Below are 24,092 nucleotides of genomic sequence, written 5' to 3'. Positions count from 1 at the left end.
GCAGATTGTTACATTTGAGTCTTATTCATCTGTGTTTTCATTTTTAATGCTGTTGTCTAACATATGGTAGAAAATTTATTAATACTTCATTGTATCACAGTAAAATTAATCAAGTAAAGCATGACATTTTTTATGTTATTCCACAACATTTTAGTCAAGTAAGTTTTTGATATGTGGAGGGAACACCTATTTCCTCTCTGGATAACTTTAGAGCTTCAATCTTCATTGAAGATTATGCACGAGCTTTTGTTACTCATTTTGTTGAGTTACTGATATTATTGCATACTGTTCAGCGCTATATCATAAACGGTCAGCCATGACAATATGGGCATGTTTAATTTTATAAACAGAATTGAGAAACTGGTTAGTTTTGTAAACCACTAAACTCATAATTTAAAACATCTACAGTATGATTTATTTAGCTGTGTATCCCCAAACTTCATATTTGAGACCATGAAGTCATAAATCTAGCACTTTATTAGGAAAAGTTTCTTGCATATCAGGCAGAACTCATGGACATTTTTAAAAATTACTGAGTTAACACTAGTTTGTTGAAATGTGTGTGATTTACTGTGGACATTCTCAATATATTAAAATAATATTTCCTAATGGTGTCAACATAAATGGAGCTCAGAACTTCTTAACAAAGTCATTTATTTGTGCTGTGAGATACTCAATGACGAATAAAGCAGAAAATGGGAGAGACTGAATTGCATAATTCTTCTGCACCAGATATTGTGTTAAATGGTGCATATATATTATCTTACATTTTTTTAGATGTTTGAGAACACTATCATATTTGTTTATTTGAAAACACTGTTATGTGCTAGGGTTTTTTATAACATATTTTTCTTAGACAAGTAACATATGATCTCACTTATAAGTGGGATTTAATGAACAAAATAAGCTAAGGAGCAAAATAGAGTCAGAGGCATAGAAACATAGACTGACAGCTGTAAGAAGGAAACAAGGAAGTGGGGACTGAGTGAAAGAAGGTGAAGGGATTAGTCAAAGTATATGTATGCATGAGCCGTGGACACGGACATTGGTGAGAGGGCTGACTGTGGGCGTGGGGGGCAGGCTGGGTGGAGGGTAGCAAAGCAGGAAAAATTGGGACAACTGTAATAACAGAAACAATATTTAAAAAATAGTTTTTAAAGATAACATGTTTTGTACTGGTTGGTGTGGCTCAGTGAATTTAGTGTTGGCCTGAGAACCAAAGGGTTGCAGGTCTGATTCACAGTCAGGGCACATCTTTATCTCCTTCCCCAATTAATTTCCCCTTCATTATTCTTCATTCTTTTCTTTTATATTCTTAATGTCAGGTATAACTTAACATTTATATTCACAACCTGCTCAAGATTTGTGAGGAAGCCACATGTACCTAGTGCCTAAAAACATAGTGTAAGGATCTCAGTTTATTGCTAAACATCCATTCATAGATAAGATGTCTGATCATCCTCCTAGTTCTACCAAGACAAAAAAATAAGTGCCCTAGAAAAAGAGCAAAAGTTTTACTGCATTGAGTATATATGAGTCCCAAAGGGATATTTTTGCCTGACTTCTGTATTAATGTTTTTCCTGAAATATTTTGTAAACCTCTTTGGAAAATGTAATTTCCCTGACAACGTGCAACTGGTAAAAAAGAAAAAATTAAGGTATTTTTATCATAATATTTATAAATATTTGATTTATGAATCAAATATTTTATTTTATAACAATGTAATAGATAGAAGTCTCTTGTATAAAGAGATTTTTACTCACATTTGGAATTTGTGCATTATATTTCACTGTCCCTTCAACCTTTAATGCCCTGAACATATGTCCTGGACTGGTGTTGTTATATATATATATATATATATATATATATATGTGTGTGTGTGTGTGTGTGTGTGTGTGTGTGAGAGAGAGAGAGAGAGAGAGAGAGAGAGAGAGAGAGAGAGAAATAGAGAAAGAGATTGATTCCGTTTTTCTAAAAACATGTTATGGTAAAATACTTTAACAGAAACCATTAACCTTAATGATTAAGGTAGTACACATTAACAAAATGTACTGCCTTAATCATTTTTAAGTATATACTCCAGGGACATGAATTACTTTCATATACCATCATTACCATCCATCCACACAACTCTTTTCATCTTTTAAAACTGAAACTGTATCTATTAAACAATAACTCCCCATTTACCCCTAGACCTTCGTAGCCGCCTTCTGTGTTTTGTCTCTATGAATTTGACTACTCTAGGTAATTCATTTAAGTGGAATAGTATTTATCCTTTTGCAACTGGATTATTGGACTTAGCATAATATCCTCAAGGTTTATCCATGTTGTTTCATGTGTCAAATTTTCCTTCCTGTTTAAGGCTGAGTAATATTTCATTTTATGTATATTCCACATTTTGTTTATTCATTCATTCATAGATGGATGCATGGTTTGTTTCCACATTTCGGCTCTTGCACATAATGCTGTTATGAATGTCAGTGTACAAATGATGACAAAATCTATCATAAATAAAACATTACTGTAGGCATTTTCAAAGATATATGAGGAAAGAACAACATAATGAACTCTGATGGAGGCAAATGAATTCATCATTCACCCAGTTTTAATAATTACCAACATTTTACTGTTTGGGGTTTTTGTAATAAAATGTTTTTTAATATATTTTATTGATTATGCCATTACACTTGTTCTGTTTCCCCCTTCATTCCCCTCCACCCTGCACACGCCCTCCCCCACCATTCCCCCCTTTAGTTTATGACCACGTGTCTCAAGTTCTTTAGATTCTATATTTCCCATACTATTCTAGCCCTCCCTCCTATTTTCTACCTACCATCTATGCTACTTATTTTCTGTACCTTCTCCCCCCCTTCTCCCACTCCCCTGTTACTAACCCTCCATGTGATCTTCATTTCTATGGTTCTGCTCCTGATCTAGCTGTCCTCTTAGTTTACTTTTGAGTTTGCTGTCCTTTCACTGTTCATCTTTTTTATCTTCTTTTTCTTAGGTAAGTCCCTTTAACATTTCATATAATAAGGGCTTGGTGATGATGGATTCCTTGAATTTGATCTTATCTGAGAAGTACTTTATCTGCCCTTCCATTCTAAATGAAATCTTTGCTGGATAGAGCAATCTTGGATGTAGGTCTTTGAATTTCATGACTTGGAATACCTCTTTCCAGCCTCTTCTTGCCTGTAAGGTCTCTTTTGAGAAATCCGCTGACAGTCTGATGGGAACTCCTTTGTAGGTGACTGTCCCCTTATCTCTTGCTGCTTCTAGGATTCTCTCCTTCATTTTAATCTTGGCTAATGTAATGATGATGTCCCAGGTTATCTTGAACATTTCCTGTACCTAGCATCAAACATTTCCCCTAGGATTTCTGTTTCCTTCTAGTGGAAAATAGCATTTAGAAGCCCTATGAATGCTCTTTGTTGCTACTGGGTTGTCGTCACTTAGAGGCCTTTTCTGACATCACACAGAAGTAGGGAATATGTGTTTTTTATCTAAAGAAAAATAAAAGATGAGTTTGAATGAACATTTCAGTTGAAATTTAAAATGCCAGGGCTTTTAATTACCTACTCAACATTATGTACAGAGTGGGGCAAAAGGAAGTTTATAGTTATTTGTATGGGAAGTAATATAATAATAATATAAGAATAAGGTGTTCTGCATATTCACAACTGTAAACCTACTTTTGTCCCACTCTGTATTTATACTTTTTCCCTCTAGCTGAAAATTGTGGTTCCAAATGACATTACCATAATTATATACTTATTATGAGAGAATAAGGGTAAGATTGGTCCAAAGAAATACTAATATTATTACAAATATTTAGGAGACTCCTGATTCTTTTTGTCCTTAGGATATATCCCATTAAGGATGTACAGGAAATATACTGTATTCATTGTTACTTAAAATATTATTTCCAGCCTATATAATTTTATTAACCAATGTCACTCCAACAAATTCAGTTTTTAGAAATGATTTTAGTTGAATCAGTTCTGAATTGTTTTGAGTTAAGATATTACATGTTTTTAAGATAAAGCTATAAAATCAGGTACATTCAGAAAAGACTAGCTTCTACCCCCTTTTTATTTCCCTATAAGTAATCATTTTTAAAGGTTTTCATGTAATATTACTCCTTTTGGAAAATAAAAACATATACATACACATGAATGTTTGTATTTTCTGCTTCCAAGACAAAAGGAAGCACACTAAGCATATTTTTGTACACCTTTCATGTGTTCATGGATAGAAATCCATCTGTGGGTCAAGAATCCCTGATCTAAAAGGGAAGGCTCACATGTCAAGAAATCATTGTAATACAGTTGTTCACTGATGATGTAGAGATACATAGACCAAATGCCATTCAGTACAAATTATGGAGCAGTTCCTCTAGTGTAGGTAAGTAGATTAGGGAAAATTTCAGAAAAATGACCTTTGAGCCGGATTTTTAAGAACAAGTTTGATCTGAGCCTGCAGAATATGCTAGGAATCAAGAAACATCCTCTGTATCACAAAATTAGCAACTCCTTTGCTACTAGTATATTGGTGCAGTATGAGAAACATTTGCACTACATCAGAAAAGTCTGAATAACATTCTTTAAAATGCTTTTGGAATATATGGGATCCTGTTTCATAGGCTGCCTGGGCTGATACTTAGTCTAGAAGTATTTCTGAAAGAAGCTATAAGAAAACAAATTTTTTATACATTAATGTGGTATAAATGAACTTCATATAAAAAGAATAGCATGGTTTTTAATGATGAAAACATAAACAGTGCTTAGTTTACAAACTCTAGTGGGAAAGTGAATAAAAATGTTTTTTTTAAGTTTGTAGTCTTTTCTCTGATACTCCTTTAATCTGTAATTATTAAGCATCAACCATATGCAGAGTTCTCTTTTGCATACATAATAGGAGACATAGGAAAAATAGCAATGGTTCCAGTTTAAAATTTTCAAAACTAAAGCATATTTTGTTACTGTCAGTGTTTCACAAAGAAATTGTGTTTTCTCAAAACCCTTAAGGAAGAAGTTTAAGTTTTTTGGAATAGACAAGAGAATATAGTGTGCTTTTTTAAATACCTGCAGGAAAACTCAGTAATGAGTAATGCCAAATAATTCTGTATCTTGACTGCAGTGGTTGTTCCACAGATGTATACATGTGATAAAATGACATAAAAGTACACAGATTGTACCCTTCCCAAATTTTAGGTTTTGATTTTTTATAGATTTTATTGATTTATTCTTAGAGGGAAAAGGAGGAGAAAAAGGGAGAGAAACATTGACGTGTGTGAGAGAAACATTGATTAGTTGCCTCTCACACACACCCCAACCAGGAGTGGCCCGCAGTGCCCTGTTTGGGAATTGAACCAGTGACCTTCTGCTGTGCGGAACCATACCCTACCAACTGAGCCACCCAGGTCAGAGCTGATGTTGTTTGAAGACCTATAAGATTTAACTATTGGGAGAAATTGGGTGAAGGTTACATGGGACCTCTGTGTTATCTTTGCAACTTCCTGTGAATCTGTAATTATTTCAAAATAAAAAGTTTCTAAAAAAAATTGTTACTAGTAGTGGCTGTTGTTTTGAGAATAGATTTCAGGAGTCCAAGGGCAGAAACAGGTATACTAGTTAGTAATATTAGAAGGCTATTAACAATAATCCAGGAGGCAGATAATGGCTCTTGGACTAGACTTGGGGGCACTATAGTGGGATGGGGATGGGGTAAGGAAAAATTGAAACCTGGGTCTGCTTTGATAGTAGAGTTAATAAGAGTTGCTGAAGGGATTGGATTTGTGATGTGTGAGAAAGAGTGATGATACCAAGATTTTTGGCCTGGACACCTGGAAAATGAAGAAAATGGGTAGTAGCAAGAAGCAGCAACAAGTAGAAGCTTGGTTTGAGGTAGCTGGAATCTTAGCAAGGGAAACAAAATAAGCCTCTCACTCTAGTCTGGCAGCATGGGGCCTACAAGAGTTAGAGACAGTATGATATTAAAGTAAACTCCTTTTAACCTGTTATAGGGCAGCTTAATTATCTTGACCTTGTTCTGGTTCTTTTGGAAAGAAGAATTTGTTTGATAAACAAGAATTATTTCCACTGGTGTAGAAAAGAAACTATAGAACAGAGTGGCAAAGCAAAGAACCACTTGCTATGATTATCTAGAATTGGCAGAAATTTCTTCAGGTAGCTACTTGAGCTTAGCACATATGCCACTTTCCCTATTCTAGACTAGGTTATTTCTTCATGGTGAAAAATGAAGTTTCTTCCCTGTTGCTTGACCTCCTGTCAGGGTATTTTCATTTTAAATTAGTGTTTTGGATTAGTTAGGAATTGTAGATCTGGCAGACAAATGGAGATACTGTCTGTTTATAGTGGAACACTGACTTAGAGAAATGTTGGCTCCCCACCACTGTTCTGTTAGTGGCATGCCTCTGACGCTTCAGTAAAGCTGGGCTGGGAAGGTAAGACTTGCTTGAGGTATATTTTTACTCTTTGAAAGATTAGAATCTAAATGTATCACAAGCTCTTTCTTCCTGGGTCAGATTGGAACAGAATTACAAACAGCAAATTCTGAAGCAAATTTTATACGTGCTGGTGTTCTAGTACTTATGAAACTTCAGAATTCATTTTCTCTACTTCTAATAATATGCCTTACGAGATGCAGAAATCCCTTAGTGTCACTAAGTTCTTTTTATTTTGTGAGAAAGAGCAGATTTTAAAAAAGATTAAATAAATCTAGCGCCAAGTGGTTTGTTGTAATTGGAAAGTATAAAGAGAATTTAGACTCCTTACTTTTGGTAAGAGCTTGAAACAACAGAACCATTTTCTTTTTTTAACAGAGTTATTACCTCATCCTTGTCTAGGGTGAATTGGTTGCAGTGAAGTTGTGATATAGAAAACTTAAAACTGGCCTGATACGTACAGTGGCAACTAAATAGATAAGTAGTTAATTGATAGAGAAAAAGAACTTAACCATGAGGGAGTTTATGCAAATTGAAGATTTTCTAGGCTGAGGTAGGGGAGAATATGTGCATAAAGGAAGCTAGGATCCTAAGTTCAGTGTGGGTTGTTTGGGACTGAAGATGTAGGTGGCATCTCGCCCAGTATTTAGGAGAGCTGGCTCATTGAACTGCTTGTAAGAAGCAGAACATCTCTTTAGAGTTCCTTGCAGCTGGGGTTTGTTCTTACAAGATTCAAAATATATTTTACTTTAAATATGGTTCAGGAGACACTTTGTTTCATTCGCCTTTCTGATACCCCAGTGTTTATTCAAATGCTGTGACTTGGTGTTAAGTCCAGTCTGGGCGACTGTGCTGGGTTTCTTCACTGAAAGTAAAATATCACATTTGAGCTTGAAGAATTTTTGCTTACTGCCTATAGAGTATATGTAACATAAAATAGCTGTTTGTCTTTATGCAGCTGGAAGGCAATTTCAGGAGGGACTGAAAATGGCTGCAGGCCTCCCAGCATACCCACAAGACTGTGTAGGTTTATACTGAAAGCAAACTAACAGGATAGGGGGTAAGGGGAAGAAATAAGATGGGAAATAATAAAAGCAGAGGCTAAAGTTGGAATCACATTGAGCCATTAAGATGGTCTTGTATTTGGAAAGGCTAAAGTTTGAATCACATTGAGCCATTAAGATGGTCTTATATTTGGAAAGGAGCACAGTGCTCCTAAAGAGGAGAAAACTTGAATGAACATCAAATACAATGGCTAGGAGAAAACATCTGATGTTTGCAGCCAACACTTTTTAAAAAGTGATTTGTATATATTTTCTATTTTTATAACTGTAGGTACCTTTAGGAAAAAAATGCTGTATACTTCAAACTGTTTTATCCACTGTGCTATCATAAATACCTTTTAATGAGAACCTTGTAACAGTGACAAGTGATTTATACACTTTTCAAGTGCTACGGAATCCCAAAAAACCTTAGGATGTATTAACCAAATTCTTAAGTATTCTCTGTATGATACTGCATAGACATTGAAAAAATAGCTTTTTACGTCTTTCAAGTTATATGTGACAACTCTTAATCACAATTAAAGTTTATGCCCAAATATACTATTTTTTCTTTGTCATAGCACATAACAGATTTTTTCCTACTTGCCAAATCAGGAGGTGTGGATATTGGCTGTATAAATGATTTGTCCAAGGACAACCAGTGTGTCACTGTAGAGATAAAACAGAATTGGGCTACATTCCACCAGCTCCTGGCCTGTGTACAATTTTGAGAACTTTCCAGTCATTTTAAGAAAATAAAGTACTTAGGAAATATAAAGAGTTTTTTAAATAAATGAAAATCACTTATTTTGCAAATTACTAAATTAATCATTCTGTTGTATTTAAGATGCTCTTTGATGTGTTCTGGTAATTAGTATTTACTGCCAGACAAATGTCTCTTGGACATTTTAATTAATGGTTGGCTTGGCCAAATGAGCTTCTGATGGTAAACCTTCATAAGGGTTTATTTTTATATTTCTCAAGAATAGCTGTCTCTTCAAAGCTCTTTAATTAGACAAAGTTCAGCTAAAACATATTATTATAATAATTAGGCCTTGGGTTAAGAGAAATAGAGGGGTCAAAGGAGCAGGTACTATTGGAGAATGGCCTTTTAAAATAAAGCATAGTATTGTACACCTTATGGGTGTCCCGTTAACAGCTTATATTAAGTTACTATCCCTAGTTAGGACTTTGTGTTGTTTAAAATTCATATGACAGTTCTCTCCAGAAACCTAAACGCACCAGAGTGTGAGCTCATTTATCACCACCTCTAAATTCCCATAAAAAGCTGTATTCTCGTCCTCATAGTTTCTAAACTGAAGACTTCTTATATTATTTTTCCATTACTAAATTGGTAATCTTGGGCATAATGTTTTTGAGGGAAATGTTTCAGAGGTCTTATGTGGGGGTCATTGATAACCCTAAGAATTATAACAATTCCTTTGAGGGGTTTTTCTTAATAATTTAAATGATGTACTTATAGGGCACTGTTATTAAAATTACTGTATTTTTGGTCTCCAAAATTTTATGTTCTTTGTGGTCAAAATTTAGTTTAAATTATTTGAAAAATCTGCTATGAAGATGGATTGTCATTTAGTTCCCCTTCTTTATGCTTCCCTTCTATTTTTTGTCCTAAGCTCTCAGTCCTAGCAGTCATTACCAGGACATCTGTTTTATCCTAGACTTCCTCTTTGCGATGAAGAAAAGATATACCTGACTGGTCCTATAGATGATTGAGATGACACCAAGGCAGTTGGGTAGTACTACTAAAACAACTATTGTTAAACAATAATACACTTATTTATAGTATTCTAATTTTCTACTTTTCCACTATCTCAGGATGCTTATGATGGCAAATGTGTCCTTTTCCCAGCGAGAGCAGCTGGTTTAAGGATAGTGCTGATGAAACTATTAGAAATTTCAAACAAAGAAAATTGCGTCATTTCTAACCCCATTAGGTGTCGTGACCTGTATATAATTTGTTGGTTATATGAAGGACTGGATTAAGGATATATATGTCATTGCTTCAGTATAAACCTACTACCACTGTTAGTAAAAAAGTACATAAAGAACTTATGGTACTGATTATGGGTCAATCATGTCACTTTTAAACATAGAAGATAGCTTGATTCATGGTATTACAGAGTTTATAACATGTAAATTCTTTTGCTATATACCTTAGTTAGCAACATAGCCCCAGAAATTATTCCATTTAAAGTAGTAGAAAATGCTCTTGGTTTTCTGTTGATGTTATCTGTAAAAATTAATAATAAAGTTATAAAAATATTTGTTAAGCACAGTAAATGCAGATGTAAAGATGTAGGCATATTATTATGCGTTACAGAGAATAGTTACCAAATAAATAAGTTTTTATGTAAAATTGTAAAACTTTGAGAAAGACAAAGAGATATTAGTCTTAAGTTTATTGTGACTCTGCTTTTGACTCACCTTTTTTTAGCACAGGAAATATTGCTGATACTTCAAGTGTGTATTTGCTATGTGTATGTAAACTTTTGCAGTGGAGACATGAGAAGGAAGGCATTAAGTGTTATAATCTTTGAAAAATCCTACTATATTCCTCAGAACTCTTTTTTTTTTTATTGTGGTAGGGCAAGTGTATTGCTATGCACCTGTATGTATAACAGGATTTCTACTTTAAATAATTTGGGCACTGATTGCTAGTGACTTTTTATAAATACAAACCAGGACTGTAACTGTGTTGTTTTCTATTTTTTTATTTCACTTGTTTTAACTCATTTATTTGGTGGGCCCCCTTGCATCTCTCCTTACATCTACCATTTGAAATTATACTAGTGTCCAAAATGAGAACTGACTGTGTTCTTCTTCATCGCAGACCACCTGGTGGCTCATGGCAGAATGGCAGAAAAGGAGGCCCGTCGGAAGTTCAAACAGATTGTTGCAGCTGTCTTTTTTTGTCACTGTCGGAACATTGTTCACCGTGACCTAAAAGCTGAAAATTTGCTTCTGGATGCCAATCTGAATATCAAAATAGCAGGTGAGAGGTGTGTTGAGGATGTGAAATAAGAATGAAGGAGCCTTTCCTTCAAGGTTCTTAAAGCAAGGGATTGTCTATTTCTATCTGCTCAGAAGAAAAGTATTGTCAAAATAAAGGGTTTTTGTGTGTACTGATAAATATTCAAAATACATATTGGCTGGGAGGAAAGAAGGAAAGGGGTGATATTTAAAGTTCTTATTTTGGTTAACAGGTCCCTTTTAACTGATAAGTAATAAAATATAGAAAAAGTAGTAAGAAAAACTGCCAAAATTGTATACCCTCTCAGCTTCACTTGAGAAGGTTGATTTATTGCACTGTTAATGGAGAGCATGCTTATTCTAAAGACTTCAGTTTTATGATAGTTTAGGAAGTGACGGATATGAAACTATAAATATGAAAATTAACCATTTTCAGAGGGGACATCTGTAATAGTCTCATGAATAAAAATAAAGAAAAAACAAAATAAAAAAGGTGTCATTTAAAGAAAAGGGACTGTTTTTGTTTTCTGATGGATTTTAGTACTGCATTACATGTCTCCCATCTCCCAGGTAAAAATGGAGGGAGTCTCTATTATAGAGTACTGAAGTATATAGCTAAAATATAATTGCCTTAAAAAGCCAATTGAAGCCCTGGATGGTGTAGCTGAGTGGGATTGAGCACAGGACCGTGAACAATACAATCGTGATTCGATTCCCAGTCAGGGCACATGCCTGGGTTGCAGGCCAGTTCCCAGCAGGGGGCTCACAAGAGGCAACCATACATTGATATTTCTCTCCCTCTTTCCTTCCCTTCCCCTCTAAAAATAAATGAATAAAATCTTTTTTTAAAAAAAGCCAACTGAAAAGCAATTCTGAAGATAATTGGGTTATATTTCCCTCTTTAATAGGGTAGGAAGTGAAAGTTCAGATATTATAGATCAAAGTACCTACGTGTACCTTTACAGGATGGTGATCCTTCTGTCAGTTTCTTTTGCGTGGAAAAGTCTGTTCCCTTTCCAAGTTCTACTTTCACACCCTTGGAACATTATCTTTGCTTTTTATTTATCTAAGCCATGCTGACAGATGCACTCTCATTTAAAACGCACAGAGTTCTAAGCTCTTTGAGCCCTATACTTGCTCAGTATATAGTGTAGGAATAGATTCTTTCTTATCTTCCATAAAATCACGTTTTTTCTTTGCTTTTCTGTCTCATTTGTATTTCCCAAAACTCTGTAAATGTTAGCAGTTCCCACAGAAGTGGGGAGCAAGAACAGTTGGCAATCTCAAACTGTTTTTTATAATTATTTGTTGTAATTTTCTACTGTTTCTATAACAAATTACCACAAACTTAGTGGCTTCAAACAACACACATTTATTATCTTACAATTCTGGAGGTCAGAAATCTGAAATGAGTCTTATGAGGCTAAAATAAAGGTACTAGTGAACTTGTTCATTCTGAAGGTTCTGGAGAATCCATCTTTTTGCTTTTGCAGCTCTTAGGTGCCTCTGCATTCCTTGGCTTTAGCTGTTTCGCACATCACTCCACCTCTTGCTTCCAGTGTCACATCTCCCACAGCTAATATCTTTCTACTTTTTTCTTGCGAGGTCTCTCATGATTACATTGGGCCCTCCTGAATAATCCAGGGCTTTCTCCCCATCTCAAGATCCTTAACCTAATATGTCTGCAGAAGTCCCTCTTACTATACTGGGAACACATTCACAAGGTCCATGGATTAGGACATATATGTCTTTTTTTTTTTAAGATTTTATTTTTTTATCTGTAGAGGGGAAGGGAAGGAGAGAGGGAGAGAAACATCAATGTATGGTTGCCTTCGTGCATCCCCTGCTGGGAACTAGCCTACAGGGAACCGGCCTGCAACCCAGTATGTGCCCTGACTGGGATTTGAACCGCGATTGTCTGGTTTGCAGGCCCGCGCTCAATCCACTGAGCTGCACCAGGGCTCAGGACATACATGTCTTTGCAGGGGCACTGTTACCCTACTACAGATGTTATTATTGGGTTATTTGGACTATTGATTAGGGTAGTAAGTTAAAAGAAGGACCTCTGTTTCTTCTACAGTTTTGTTCTACCCCTCAAGGACCAAAAGTTAAGGATTTTTTAATGCTTTCTTGGTTCTTGATTTTAGATTTAGAATCATTTTGACTTGATTCAGGAAATTTGTATAGCTTTTAGGTTTTGGGTTGAGAAGGCAAATGTAAAAGCACTGGTCAGTATAATTGAAATTAGAAATTATACTGACAAATATTTGGGTAAGGAGATTTTTCAGTGCTTTTCTTTGTTGATAGTTAAAACAAACCCATGAGGTCACAATAAACTTCTACCTGCCGATGTATAGTTACAGACTCCTAGGGATGCTGGCAGCTAGCCTTGGGCTCACTCTGTATTAACTCATATACTTTGGCAAGATTTTTAAATTCATTAATCCAAAGTCTGTATTTTTATTATTTGTTTTTAGAGAAAAGTAAAAAATAAATGAACACCTCTAGTTTTGTGCCCTGCTATAATATTTAACATTGTCTTTGCTTATGCATTCTTTTCCTACATGCCACCATTATTCAGTTTTTAAATAATTGCCTGAACTTCCTTTTTTACACATAGATTAGAATCATCTGCCAAGTCTTCTTTGAACTTAGTGGACCAGTGGAAGAAACATTTTTAATTGAAGCTGACTGTAGCATGACTGATTTTGGAGAGCTAGGTTGGATGGTTCTGACAGGATAAGGTTAGATAAGTAGTGAAGTCAACTTTTTATTCTAAAAGCTAAAAATAACTTTCAGATCTTTGATCCTGTCAGTGAGCTTACTGATGAATTACTATAAATCTCAATAAAAAGGAACTACTACCTACAAAAGGAATATATAAATGAGAAGAGGCCTTTTCTTTTATTGAAAATATTAGTCTTAAGCATCTCACTTTTAAAAAATCATTATTATATGTGTTATAGTAGAAAATTTGGAATTAATAAGAATTCTGATTAGGAAATTTAAGGAATTCATGTTTTCCTTATGCTGGTGTTTATCCGAGTGGTTTGGGTGAAAAGGTTAGGCATCCTATTCAAATGTAGAAGATAAGTAAGTTCTTCTGGGAATGCTTATGTTTATATTAATTTATTTTTATTTTTGTATGATTTAATGTGGCAGATTACATTTAATATTTGATACTATTAAAAACTCTCTTCCAGAGAATATGTGTTTTCTGGACATGAGAAGTAAACTTTAGTTGCAGGTATTAAAAATTCCAAGGTCAGGTAGGTCTGCTCATGCATTGATATGCCAAGGATTTGGAGAAGGTAGTCCAGGAGTTCCAGCTACAATGGAGACATAGGTAAAAATGCTTCACTTTCTTGCACCACCAAAAGAAGGTCAACAGTAAATTTTGAAACAAACAAAAACAAACCCAAAACTACCAGATATTCAAACTTCATAGAAGTCCAACAACCAAGGAGTTAAAGAAACATTTATCCAGACTGGTAGGAGGGGTAGAGATGGGCAGCTAACATGGAGAGGACACACAGCCAAGGAGGTGGCTGGTGGACTAGTTGGTCCCACATTCGTGGGCCAATGAGCTGGGAAGAACCACTGGGAAGCAAGACACACCATGGAATCCAGGGTTTCAGCGTGGGAAACTAAAGACTCAAAACCTCTCGATGTAAAAATCTGCAGAAGTTGTGGCAGTGGGAGAAACTCTTAAGGATCACAGGAGATTCTGTGGGAGAGGCCCACAGGGTCCTAGAATGTGCACAAATCTACTCATCTGCAAATCAGCATCTGAAAGGCCAAAATCTGCTTGTGGGAAATGAGGGAAGTGATGGAAATCAGGGCTAGACCAGAGCCAGCAAGTAGCATTGCTCCCTCTCTCACCCCTCTCCCACAGACAGCGCCACAACACAGCAAAAGAGTTGCCCCGCCCTGGTAAATACCTAAGGCTCTGTCCTTTACAACATAACAGGTGCACCAAGACAAAAAAAAAAATATGGCCCAAATGAAAGGACAAACCAAAACTCCAGAAAAAGAACTAAGGGACGAGGAGAGAGCCAACTTATCAGATGCAGGGTGCAAAACACTGATAATCAGGATGCTCACAGAAATGATTGAGCTAGGGTGCAAAATGAAGGAAGAAATTAGGGCCATGCAAAGTGAAATAAAGGAAAATATACACTGAACCAAAAGTGAAGGGAAGGAAATGGGGACTCAGACCAAGGATTTGAAACAAAATGAAGAAATAAACATCCAGCTGGAGCAGAATGAAGAAACAAGAATTTAAAAAAAAAAAAAAAAAAAGCCCTGGCTGGTGTGGCTCAGTGGATTGAGCGCCAGTCTACATACCAAAAAAAATGAGGAGAGACTGAGAAAGCTTTGGGACAACTTTAAATGTTCCAAGATACGAATCATAGGGGTGTGAGAAATAGAAGGGGAAGAGCAAAATATTGAAAACTTAATTTGATAATACCACAATGAGATACCACTTCCCATGGGTCAGAATGGCCATCAACAAAGCAACAAACAAGTGTTGAAGAGGTTGTAGAGAAAAGGGAACCCTAGTGCACTGTTGGTGGGATTGAAGATTCATACAACCACTATGGAAAACAGTATGGAATTTTCTCAGAGAACAAAAAATGGATCTGCCTTTTGACCCAGCAATTTCACTGCTAGGATGATATCTTAAGAACCCTAAAACACCAATCCAGAAGAACCTATGCACCCCAGTGTTCATAACAGCATGATTTAAAATAGCCAAGTGTTGGAAGCAACCTAGGTGCCCATCAGTAAATGAATGGATCCAAAAACCATGGTACATTTACACAATGGAATTCTGTGCAACAGAGAGAAAGAAGGAGCTCCTACCCTTTGCAACAGCATGTATGGAACTGGAAAGTGTATGCTAAGCGAAATAAGCCAGATAATAAAAGACAAATACCATATGATCTCACGTTTAACAGGAACCTAAACAACAAAACAAACAAACAAGCAAAATATAACCAAAGACACCGAAATAGAGAACAGGCTGACAGTGACCAGATGGGAGAGGGGAAGGAATTTTGGGGGAAAAGGGGAAGGGTTTACAGGAACAAGTGTAAAGGACACATGGGCAAAAACCAGGGGGGTGGAAATGGGAGGGAGATAGGGAGGGCTGGAGGGGGTTGGGCTGGGATGGGAGTAAAAGACAAAAAGCTGTACTTGAACAACAATTAAATTTTTAAAGATAGAATTTTTAAAAACTTAATTTGAAAAAATAATGAGGGAGAACTTTCTCAGTCTGGCAAATGAAATAGACTTCCAGGAAGTCCAGGAAGCCCAGAGAGTCCCAAAGAAATTGGGCCCAAGCAGGAATATGCCAAGACACATCATAATCATATTACCCAGGATTAAAGATAAGGAGAGAATCTTAAAAGCAGCAAAAGGAAAGGAGACAGTCACCTACGAAGGAGTGCCCGTAAGACTATCAGCTGATTTTTCAAAAGAAACCTTCAGGCAAGAAGGGACTAGGAAGAAATATTCAAAGTCATGAAAGGCAAGGACCTATATCCAGGATTACTGTATCCAGCACAGTTATCATTTAGAATGGAAGGGCAGATCGAGTGCTTCCCAGATAAGGTCAAGTTAAAGAAATTAACACCAAGCTATTACTATGTGAAATATTAAAGGGACTTATCCAAGAAATAGAAGATCAAAAATATGAACAGTAAAATGACGACAAACTCACAAGTATCAACAACCAAACCTAAGAAACAAAAACAACTAGAATAGGAATAGAATCACAGAAGTGGAGATCACATGGAGGAGGATTATCAGAGGAGATATATATATATATATAACCAGTGGACATGAACTAAGTGGTGGGGGTGCAGAGAGGAGGGGGATAAGGGAGATAACAAAATCGGGACAACCGTAGTAGCATAATTTTTTTTTATTGATTATGCCATTACATTTGCTCTATTCCCCCCCTCCATTCCCCTCCACCCTGCATGCCCCTCCCCCACCATTTCCCCCTTTAGTTCATGAACATGTGTCTCAAATTCTTTAGATTCTGTATTTCCCCTACTATTCTTACCCTCCCCCCTATCTATTTTCTATCTACTGTCTATGCTACTTATTTTCTGTACCTTCTCCCCCTTCTCCTCCTCCCACTCCCCTGTTGCTAACCCTCCATGAGATCTTCATTTCTATGGTTCTGCTCCTGATCTAGCTGTCCTCTTAGTTTGCTTTTGTTTTAGGTGTGGTTCTTAATAACTGTGAGTTTGCTGTCCTTTCACTGTTCATCTTTTTATCTTCTTTTTCTTAGGTAAGTCCCTTTAACATTTCATATAATAAGGGCTTGGTGATGATGAACTCCTTGAATTTGGTCTTATCTGAGAAGCACTTTATCTGTCCTTCCATTCTAAGTGAAAACTTTGCTGGGTAGAGCAATCTTGGTTGTAGATCTTTGGTTTTCATGACTTGGAATACCTCTTTCCAGCCCCTTCTTGCCTGGAAGGTCTCTTTTGAGTAATCAGCTGACAGTCTGATGGGAACTCCTTTCTAGGTGACTGTTCCCTTAGCTCTTGCTGCTTCTAGGATTCTCTCCTTCATTTTAATCTTGGTTAATGTAATGATGATGGATGTGCCTTAGTGTGTTCCTTCTTGGGTCCAAGTTCTTTGGGACTCTCTGAGCTTCCTGGATTTCCTGGAAGTCTATTTCCTTTGCCAGTTTGGGGAAATTTTCCTTTATTATTTGTTCAAATAAGTTTTCCACTGGTGGCTGTGCCTTTCCCCCTTCTGGTACCCCTATAATTCGGATGTTGGAACGTATAAAGATGTCCTGGAGTTTCCTAAGCTTTTCCTCATTTTTCTGAATTCTTATTTCTTCATTCTTTTCTGTTTGATCATTTTTTCCTTCCTTGTGGTCCACTCCCTTGAGTCCCAATTTTCTTTCCATTACTATTGGTTTCCTTTGTATTACCATTCATTTCAATTAGTTTAGCTTCCATATGTTTCTCTAATTTGTGACTAAAATCAACCAGTTCTGTAAGGATCCTGATAACCAGTGTTTTGAACTGTGCATCTGAAAGACTGGCTATTTCTTCATCGCTTAGATCTATGGGTTCTGGGGCTCTGAGTTGTCCTAGAGCCATTTTTGGTCTATTCGTGCCATTAACTAATCAGAGCGAAGCCTTAGTTGTTTACCAGGACTGGGCGACCTAGGTCGCTGGTTTGTGACGCTATATGTGGGGGCGGGGTCAGAGAGGGAGCAGTGGCGGTCCTCTCCGCTAGCCCAGCCCGTCCAGTCACACTACTCGCCCTGGGCTTGTTTATCCGATCGGAATTGTGGGAGCCTGCTGCCCCGGGCAGGCTTCCCTTCTCACTGGTTTCTCTGCACGCAGATGCGCATGACCTACCGAGACACCCCCCACGCCTCTTCCCTGTGCGCTCTGGTAGCCAGCCCACGATCAGCCCCGCGCACCACCTGTTCGGGGATTTTTTCTTGCCAACCTGGTCCGCTGCTGGTTTCCCTTCTCTTACCGGTTTAGCTGAGTATTTAGTTGTCTTTGGAGTCTGTATTTTCGATTTTCCGTGTGGCTTGGTTGTGATTGTTGTGAAAAATAGTTGTTCTTAGATTTGGTTGTGCACAGAGGCAAGGTGTTTCCTCCACCTACGTCTCCATCTTGGCGGAAGTCCCGTAGTAGCATAATTAATAAAATATAAAATAAAATAAAAATTCCAAGGTCATTCTATGGTTTAAGAGTTTTTGTGCTTAAATTCTTATATATGAATCTATGTTCCATTGCTATTTCTAGAGAGGGTAAAATACAGGTAAATAACTTTGTTTTCTCTCTGGTTTTAGAATTTAAAAAATCCTTCTTTACGGTAGTAGCAAACCTGTCTTCTGTAGAATTATTTAAAAGATGTTTCTAGCATTAGTAATCCAGAATAAGCATTGATCATTTTCAGAATAAAGAATTTTATTTCTGAAAGGTAAAGTTTCTTTGCTCAAGTGTAATGGAAGAGAATAAAGAAATATAAGACATTACTCCTAGCCTCAAAAATACATAGTCTATTTGGGCAGCAAATGCTTAGACCTTTAAAAAGTTAAATAACACTGAAATTATGTTTTACGTATATAAAGTACTTTGCAAAGTATTTTCACATATATTAATTTCATCGTATTTGGCATGCAGATATAGCTTATTCAGAAAACATTAGAATTATCAAAATACATGCCTTTGACTTCCCAAAACTTTGAATGTTTTTTTTTTTAAATAAAGGGCATTCATGTAAATGTCTTTTCATGTAGAGTTCAACTCTTGGATTCTTGGCCTCTAGTCTTTTACTTTTCATGCCTCAAATGTGTGAGGATCCACAGAGGAGCAGATGAAGGACTGGGGAGGCAAGCACAAATGGCTCTCTCAGCATAATATAGTCTGCTTTCCTGGGTGACAGCATGTTCGCCAGCTACCAAATTATGGTTTGATATGATAAAAGAAATACTACAAGGCACATTGTGATTCATTATCACATTAATTACACAGTCTAATTACCACAGGAGTTTAGAGGATGCAGAAATCACTTCAGTTTATAAAATTCCATTAGATTGTAAGTATCCTGCTGATCATTTTACCACTACAACCTAGCACATACCTGTTCTATAGCAGGTCCTCTGTAACTTTATTGATCTGAATCTTAGATATTGGTGATAAGGACATAAACAGCCTCTTGAAGACTTAACATTGCAGGTTATCAGTTTTAAAGGATGAGTAGAATTCTTTAGTATAGGTGTAGAGGAGAGAATTCCAGTAGGATTTAGTCAGTCATCAGATGTTAAGAAACATCTGCTTTGTACAAATACTGATAGAAGCACTGGGGATACAGCAGCAGATAAAATAGTCCCATGGAACTAACATTCTGATGGGGGGGGAGACAGACAGTAAACACATAAACAACTCTCATAAGGGTGTGAAAATGATAAAACTGAGTAAAGCGATAGAGTCACTTGTAGGAGAGAGATTATTTTTCACCCAGTCAGAGCCTTTCAGACAGAAAGAAGAGCAATGTGAGGGCCTCATAGAGATGAATTTATTATATTTGAGATGGTTGGAGGAAGGTTAGTATGGCTGGAGATAATAAGGGGGAGGAGTGGAAGGAGATGGGGTGAGGAAGGAGCCGGCCAGAGCCATTTTATGTGGGTCCTTATGCACATGGTGAGGACTTGGGATTTTATTTTGATTACAGTGGGAAGCCGAGTTGGAGAAGCATGAGCAGCAATATAATGCATATGGTATATTTGCAGAAAAGGTAAAACAGCATGGCTGGAAGGGAGTCTTGAGTCGGGGAGTGATGCCGGAGGAGGTAGGAGAGGTATATACTAGGTAGTAAACTATTTGAATACCGGGCTTAGTAAATCAGATACAAGGTAGATAAGAAGTGATGGGAATGGGGGATGGTACAGAAAGGCAATAGGAAGATCAGTTAAAAGGTAATGAAATGATAAAATCCTACATAAGGGTGTGGTAGTAGACCTGGGAAGGGAAAAAAGGGCAAGGGTGGTAGGACCAGGTACCAGGGATGGGGGGAGAGAGAGAGAGATAAGTAGATACTGATAAGGAAGGGGGAAGAGGGAGAGAGAGAGAAGAACTTATGAAGATATGTTTAGAAATAGAAAAATCAGGTTTTCTTCTTTAAGGAATATTAAACTATTGAAGAAAAATGGTGTTGTCTTGTTTTTAATAGTTAATGCATGCCATTTGAAAGTAATTCTAATTCTTGTCCCCAAAGATTAAGTAGAGAAACTTTTATATTTTGAAGATTGCTCAAGAAAAACACTTACAGTAGCTGGCTTACTCCCTAAAATAAAGTTATTTGAAATACTAAGATGTTATGAGAATGTTTTGAAAATTGTGGAAACTTTTGTTCCAACCTAAGGCAGATGGAAACTTTTCTCTTTAAATGGCGACTCCCTGAATGGTCTCCCTGAGTTAGTTTTCACTCTGGTATTGTTGTTTTAGTTGGCAATCAGTAGACAGCAAAATCTGAAGTGGAACTATAGCAAAGGCAATATTTTGGAAAGCATTTAAATTTACACATGAAAATTTTGGACATTAATGTAGTAAGATCTAGAGATTCTAGATCAGGGTGTCAAACACATTTTCACTAGGGGCCACATCAGCCTCACAGTTGCCTTCAAAGGGCCGAAATAATTTTAGGGCTGTATAAATGTAAACTACTCCTTAACTGTTAAGGAGTTGAAATTACGTTCAGCCCTTTGAAGGCAACCTCGACGCTGATGTGGCCCGTGGTGAAAATGAGTTTGACAGCTGTGTTCTAGACTACTTCATTTTTGCAAAGTGAGAAACTATAAAATATTTTGTCTTCTGACCACCAATATGACTGTAACGAGATACAATCATATAGGAAAAAAAAAAGCTGGGAACGTTGGGTTTCGGAGAACTCTTCCACAGTGTGGTGATTGAGAATGTCTTCTCTGACTGGTCACAGAAAGTAGTTACACAGTATTCACCATATCAATCCCAAATTTTATGCCATGATCCTAACACCTTTCATTTAGCCAATCACGCAGTACACCTGGTTGACAGGTCAATAAATTAAGACCTACAGAGACCATGTTACTTTCCTGAATTCAGGTTATAATAGAGTCTAGGAATCATAATGTCTCAACATGTGTTCTTACCCTGAAAATGGCATATGACCTTCAATTAGAAGGTGCTAAGCAGATTTAATCTATGTTGAGCCTTGGGGAAAGTAAAATTTGTAAAATTCTTTTTAAAATTCTATTCCTAAACTGTAATTTTACAATTAAATGAAAATTTAACATACTTTCATTCTAAAGGCATTTTATAGTTGACTTACTTTGTATGAAAGAAATATAAAATTAAAATTCAAATGAACAGATTTATTGTCATTCATGATTCTAGGTTATAAACGAGATCTTATTTATCTTTAAAAGCGATTGTACCGGGACTTCCGCCAAGATAGAGGCATAGGTGGATGTGCCGTGCCTTCTCACACAACCAAGTTTAGAGACAACTAAATATTAGCAACAGAAAACACAGCCAGAACACGGAAAATTGAACTTTTCAGAAGTCCGTTAACAACAAATTCTTCAGCCTGACTGGTAAGGGGCGAAACCAGCGGCTGGTGAAGTGGGGTTGCACAGGAGGTCTCAGTCAGACGGACTCAGGCGCAGAATCCAGACGCGCGGAATCCAGGCGCAGGGTTGGACCTAGTGAGCGACCGAGCGAGCGACTGCCGGGGAGACAGCGGGGGAGCGGTGCTGCGTGTTGACTGTGTGCGCCAGCGGACAGGCGAGGGAGTGGGCGGTTGGACCGGGGCCGGGCGGGTCCCGGCGGCCAGCGGCAGTGGAGGGCGCTGCCATTTCTCTGCTCTGACCCCACCTCCACATACAGTGTCATAACCCAGCGACTCTTGAGTGGCCTGGGCCCAGGTGAACCACCTAAGGCGCTTATCCTCACCCAGCTGTGAGAAACAGCAGAGGGGGTCGCCATTTCCCTGCTCTGACCACGCCCCCACATACCACCTCACAACCCAGCGACCTGGGAGTCTAAGGCGCCCCTTCTCACACTTAAAGGGCCAGAACAGACCAAAAATGTCGCAAGATCTCAAAGTCCCACAGCCCATAGATCTAAGCGATGAAGAAATAGCAAAACTCTCAGACGCACAGTTTAAAACACTGGTCATCAGGATCCTCACAGAACTGGTTGATTATACCAACAAATTAGACAAATATATGAAGGCGAAACTAATTGAAATGAATGGAATTGCACAGGACACCAATGGCAATGAAAAGGAAACTGGGACTCAAATCAATGGAGTGGACCAGAAGAAAGCAAATAATGGCCAAACAGAAAAGAGTCAAGAAGCAAGAATTCAAAGAAATGAGGAGTCTTAGGAACCTCCAGGACATCTTTAAACACTCCAACATCCGAATTATAGGGGTACCAGAAGGGGGAAAGGAACAGCCACCAGTGGAAAACTTATTTGAACAAATAATAAAGGAGAATTTCCTCAATCTGGCAAAGGAAATAGACTTCCAGGAAATCCAGGAAGCTCAGAGAGTTCCAAAGAAGTTGGACCCAAGAAGGAACACACCAAGGCACATCATCATTATATTAGCCAAAATTAAAATGAAGGAGAGAATCCTAGAAGCAGCAAGAGCTAAGGGGACAGTCACCTACAAGGGAGTCCCCATCAGACTGTCAGCGGATTTCTCAAAAGAGACCTTCCAGGCAAGAAGGGGCTGGAAAGAGGTATTCCAAGTCATGAAATCCAAAGACCTACAACCAAGATTGCTCTATCCAGCAAAACTTTCATTTAGAATGGAAGGACAGATAAAGTGCTTCTCAGATAAGATCAAATTCAAGGAGTTCATCATCACCAAGCCCTTATTATATGAAATGTTAAAGGGATTTATCTAAGAAAAAGAAGTTAAAGAAACATGAACAGTGAAAGGACAACAAACAGTTATTAACAACCACACCTAAAACGAAAGCAAACTAAAAAGGACAGCTAGATCAGGAGTGGAAACATAGAAATGAAGATCTCAAGGAGGGTTAGCAACAGAGGAGTGGGAAAAGGAGAAGGGGGGAGAAGGTACAGAGAATAAGTAGCATAGACAGTAGATAGAAAATAGATGGGGCAAGAATAGTATGGGAAATATAGAATCTAAAAGACTTGAGACACATGGTCATAAACTAAAGGGGGGTAATGGTGGGGACGGGGGTAGGGTGGAGGGGAATGAAGGGGGGAATAGAACAACTGTAACAGCATAATCAATAAAAAATTTTTTTTTAATTAAAAAAAAATAAAAGTGATTGTACCTTGCTAGGATTAAGAACAATTTTCTACTTCTAGGACCATACCTGCAGTAGCTATGCTACCATACAGAAGCATTGCTTCTCAGCCTTTTCCACTTCAGTTCTCACTGAAAACATATAAAGTCCAGTTCACTATATTTGCAATAAAGTCTGTCTAATTAGTATTTGTTATACAAATAGTGTAATATTTGCAAAGTAAACTTGTCTGTACATTTGAAAATAATTCAGATAAACATTTTTATTTTACTTTAATAGTTTTGATTTTTGTTTTGCTTCAACTGCAGTTTTCTACTTTTCCCCCCACCCTTCCTCACCACCCCAGCCTTTCCCGCCTTCCTCTTATTTCCACCCATCTTTGTTACTGTCCATGTGCCCTTTATAGTTGTTCTATAAACCCTTCACCCTTTCCCCACATTATTTCCTCCCCTCTCCCTTTTGGTTACTGTCAGCTTGTTCCTAACTTTAATGTCTTTGATTATATTTTGCTTGTTTGTTTGTTATGTTGATTAGGTTCCAGTTAAAGGTGAGATCATATGGTATTTGTCTTTTATCGTCTGGCTTATTTCACTTAGCATAATGCTTGCCAGTTCTCACTATGATGTTGGAAAGGGTAGGAGCTCCTTCTTTCTGTTGCATAGAATTCCATTTACCATGTTTTTTGCATCCATTCATTTACTGAGGGGCACTTAGGTTACTTCCAGCACTAGATTGTTGTAAATTGTGCTGCTACGAACATTGGG

General features: G+C 37.3%; 1 protein-coding gene across 9 annotated transcripts in view; it reads left to right on the top strand.

Annotated features, from left to right (window-relative positions):
* SIK3 (SIK family kinase 3) overlaps positions 1–24,092 on the top strand; it is a 280,765-nt gene that overhangs the window by 178,770 nt on the left and 77,903 nt on the right. For all 9 annotated transcript variants that reach the window (XM_053672225.1, XM_053672217.1, XM_053672227.1 and 6 more), the window contains exon 4: positions 10,365–10,526. In XM_053672225.1, coding sequence (XP_053528200.1) covers positions 10,365–10,526 — 162 coding nt within the window. The remainder of the gene's footprint in view (positions 1–10,364; positions 10,527–24,092) is intronic.

The sequence above is a fragment of the Artibeus jamaicensis genome, unplaced genomic scaffold, assembly GCF_021234435.1.
Source record: "Artibeus jamaicensis isolate MK-2021 breed Jamaican fruit bat unplaced genomic scaffold, CSHL_Jam_final contig_196, whole genome shotgun sequence".
In the NCBI taxonomy this organism is placed as follows: Eukaryota; Metazoa; Chordata; class Mammalia; order Chiroptera; family Phyllostomidae; genus Artibeus; species Artibeus jamaicensis.
Note: the sequence above shows the minus strand (reverse complement) of the source record. Positions and strands in the feature narration are given on the sequence as shown.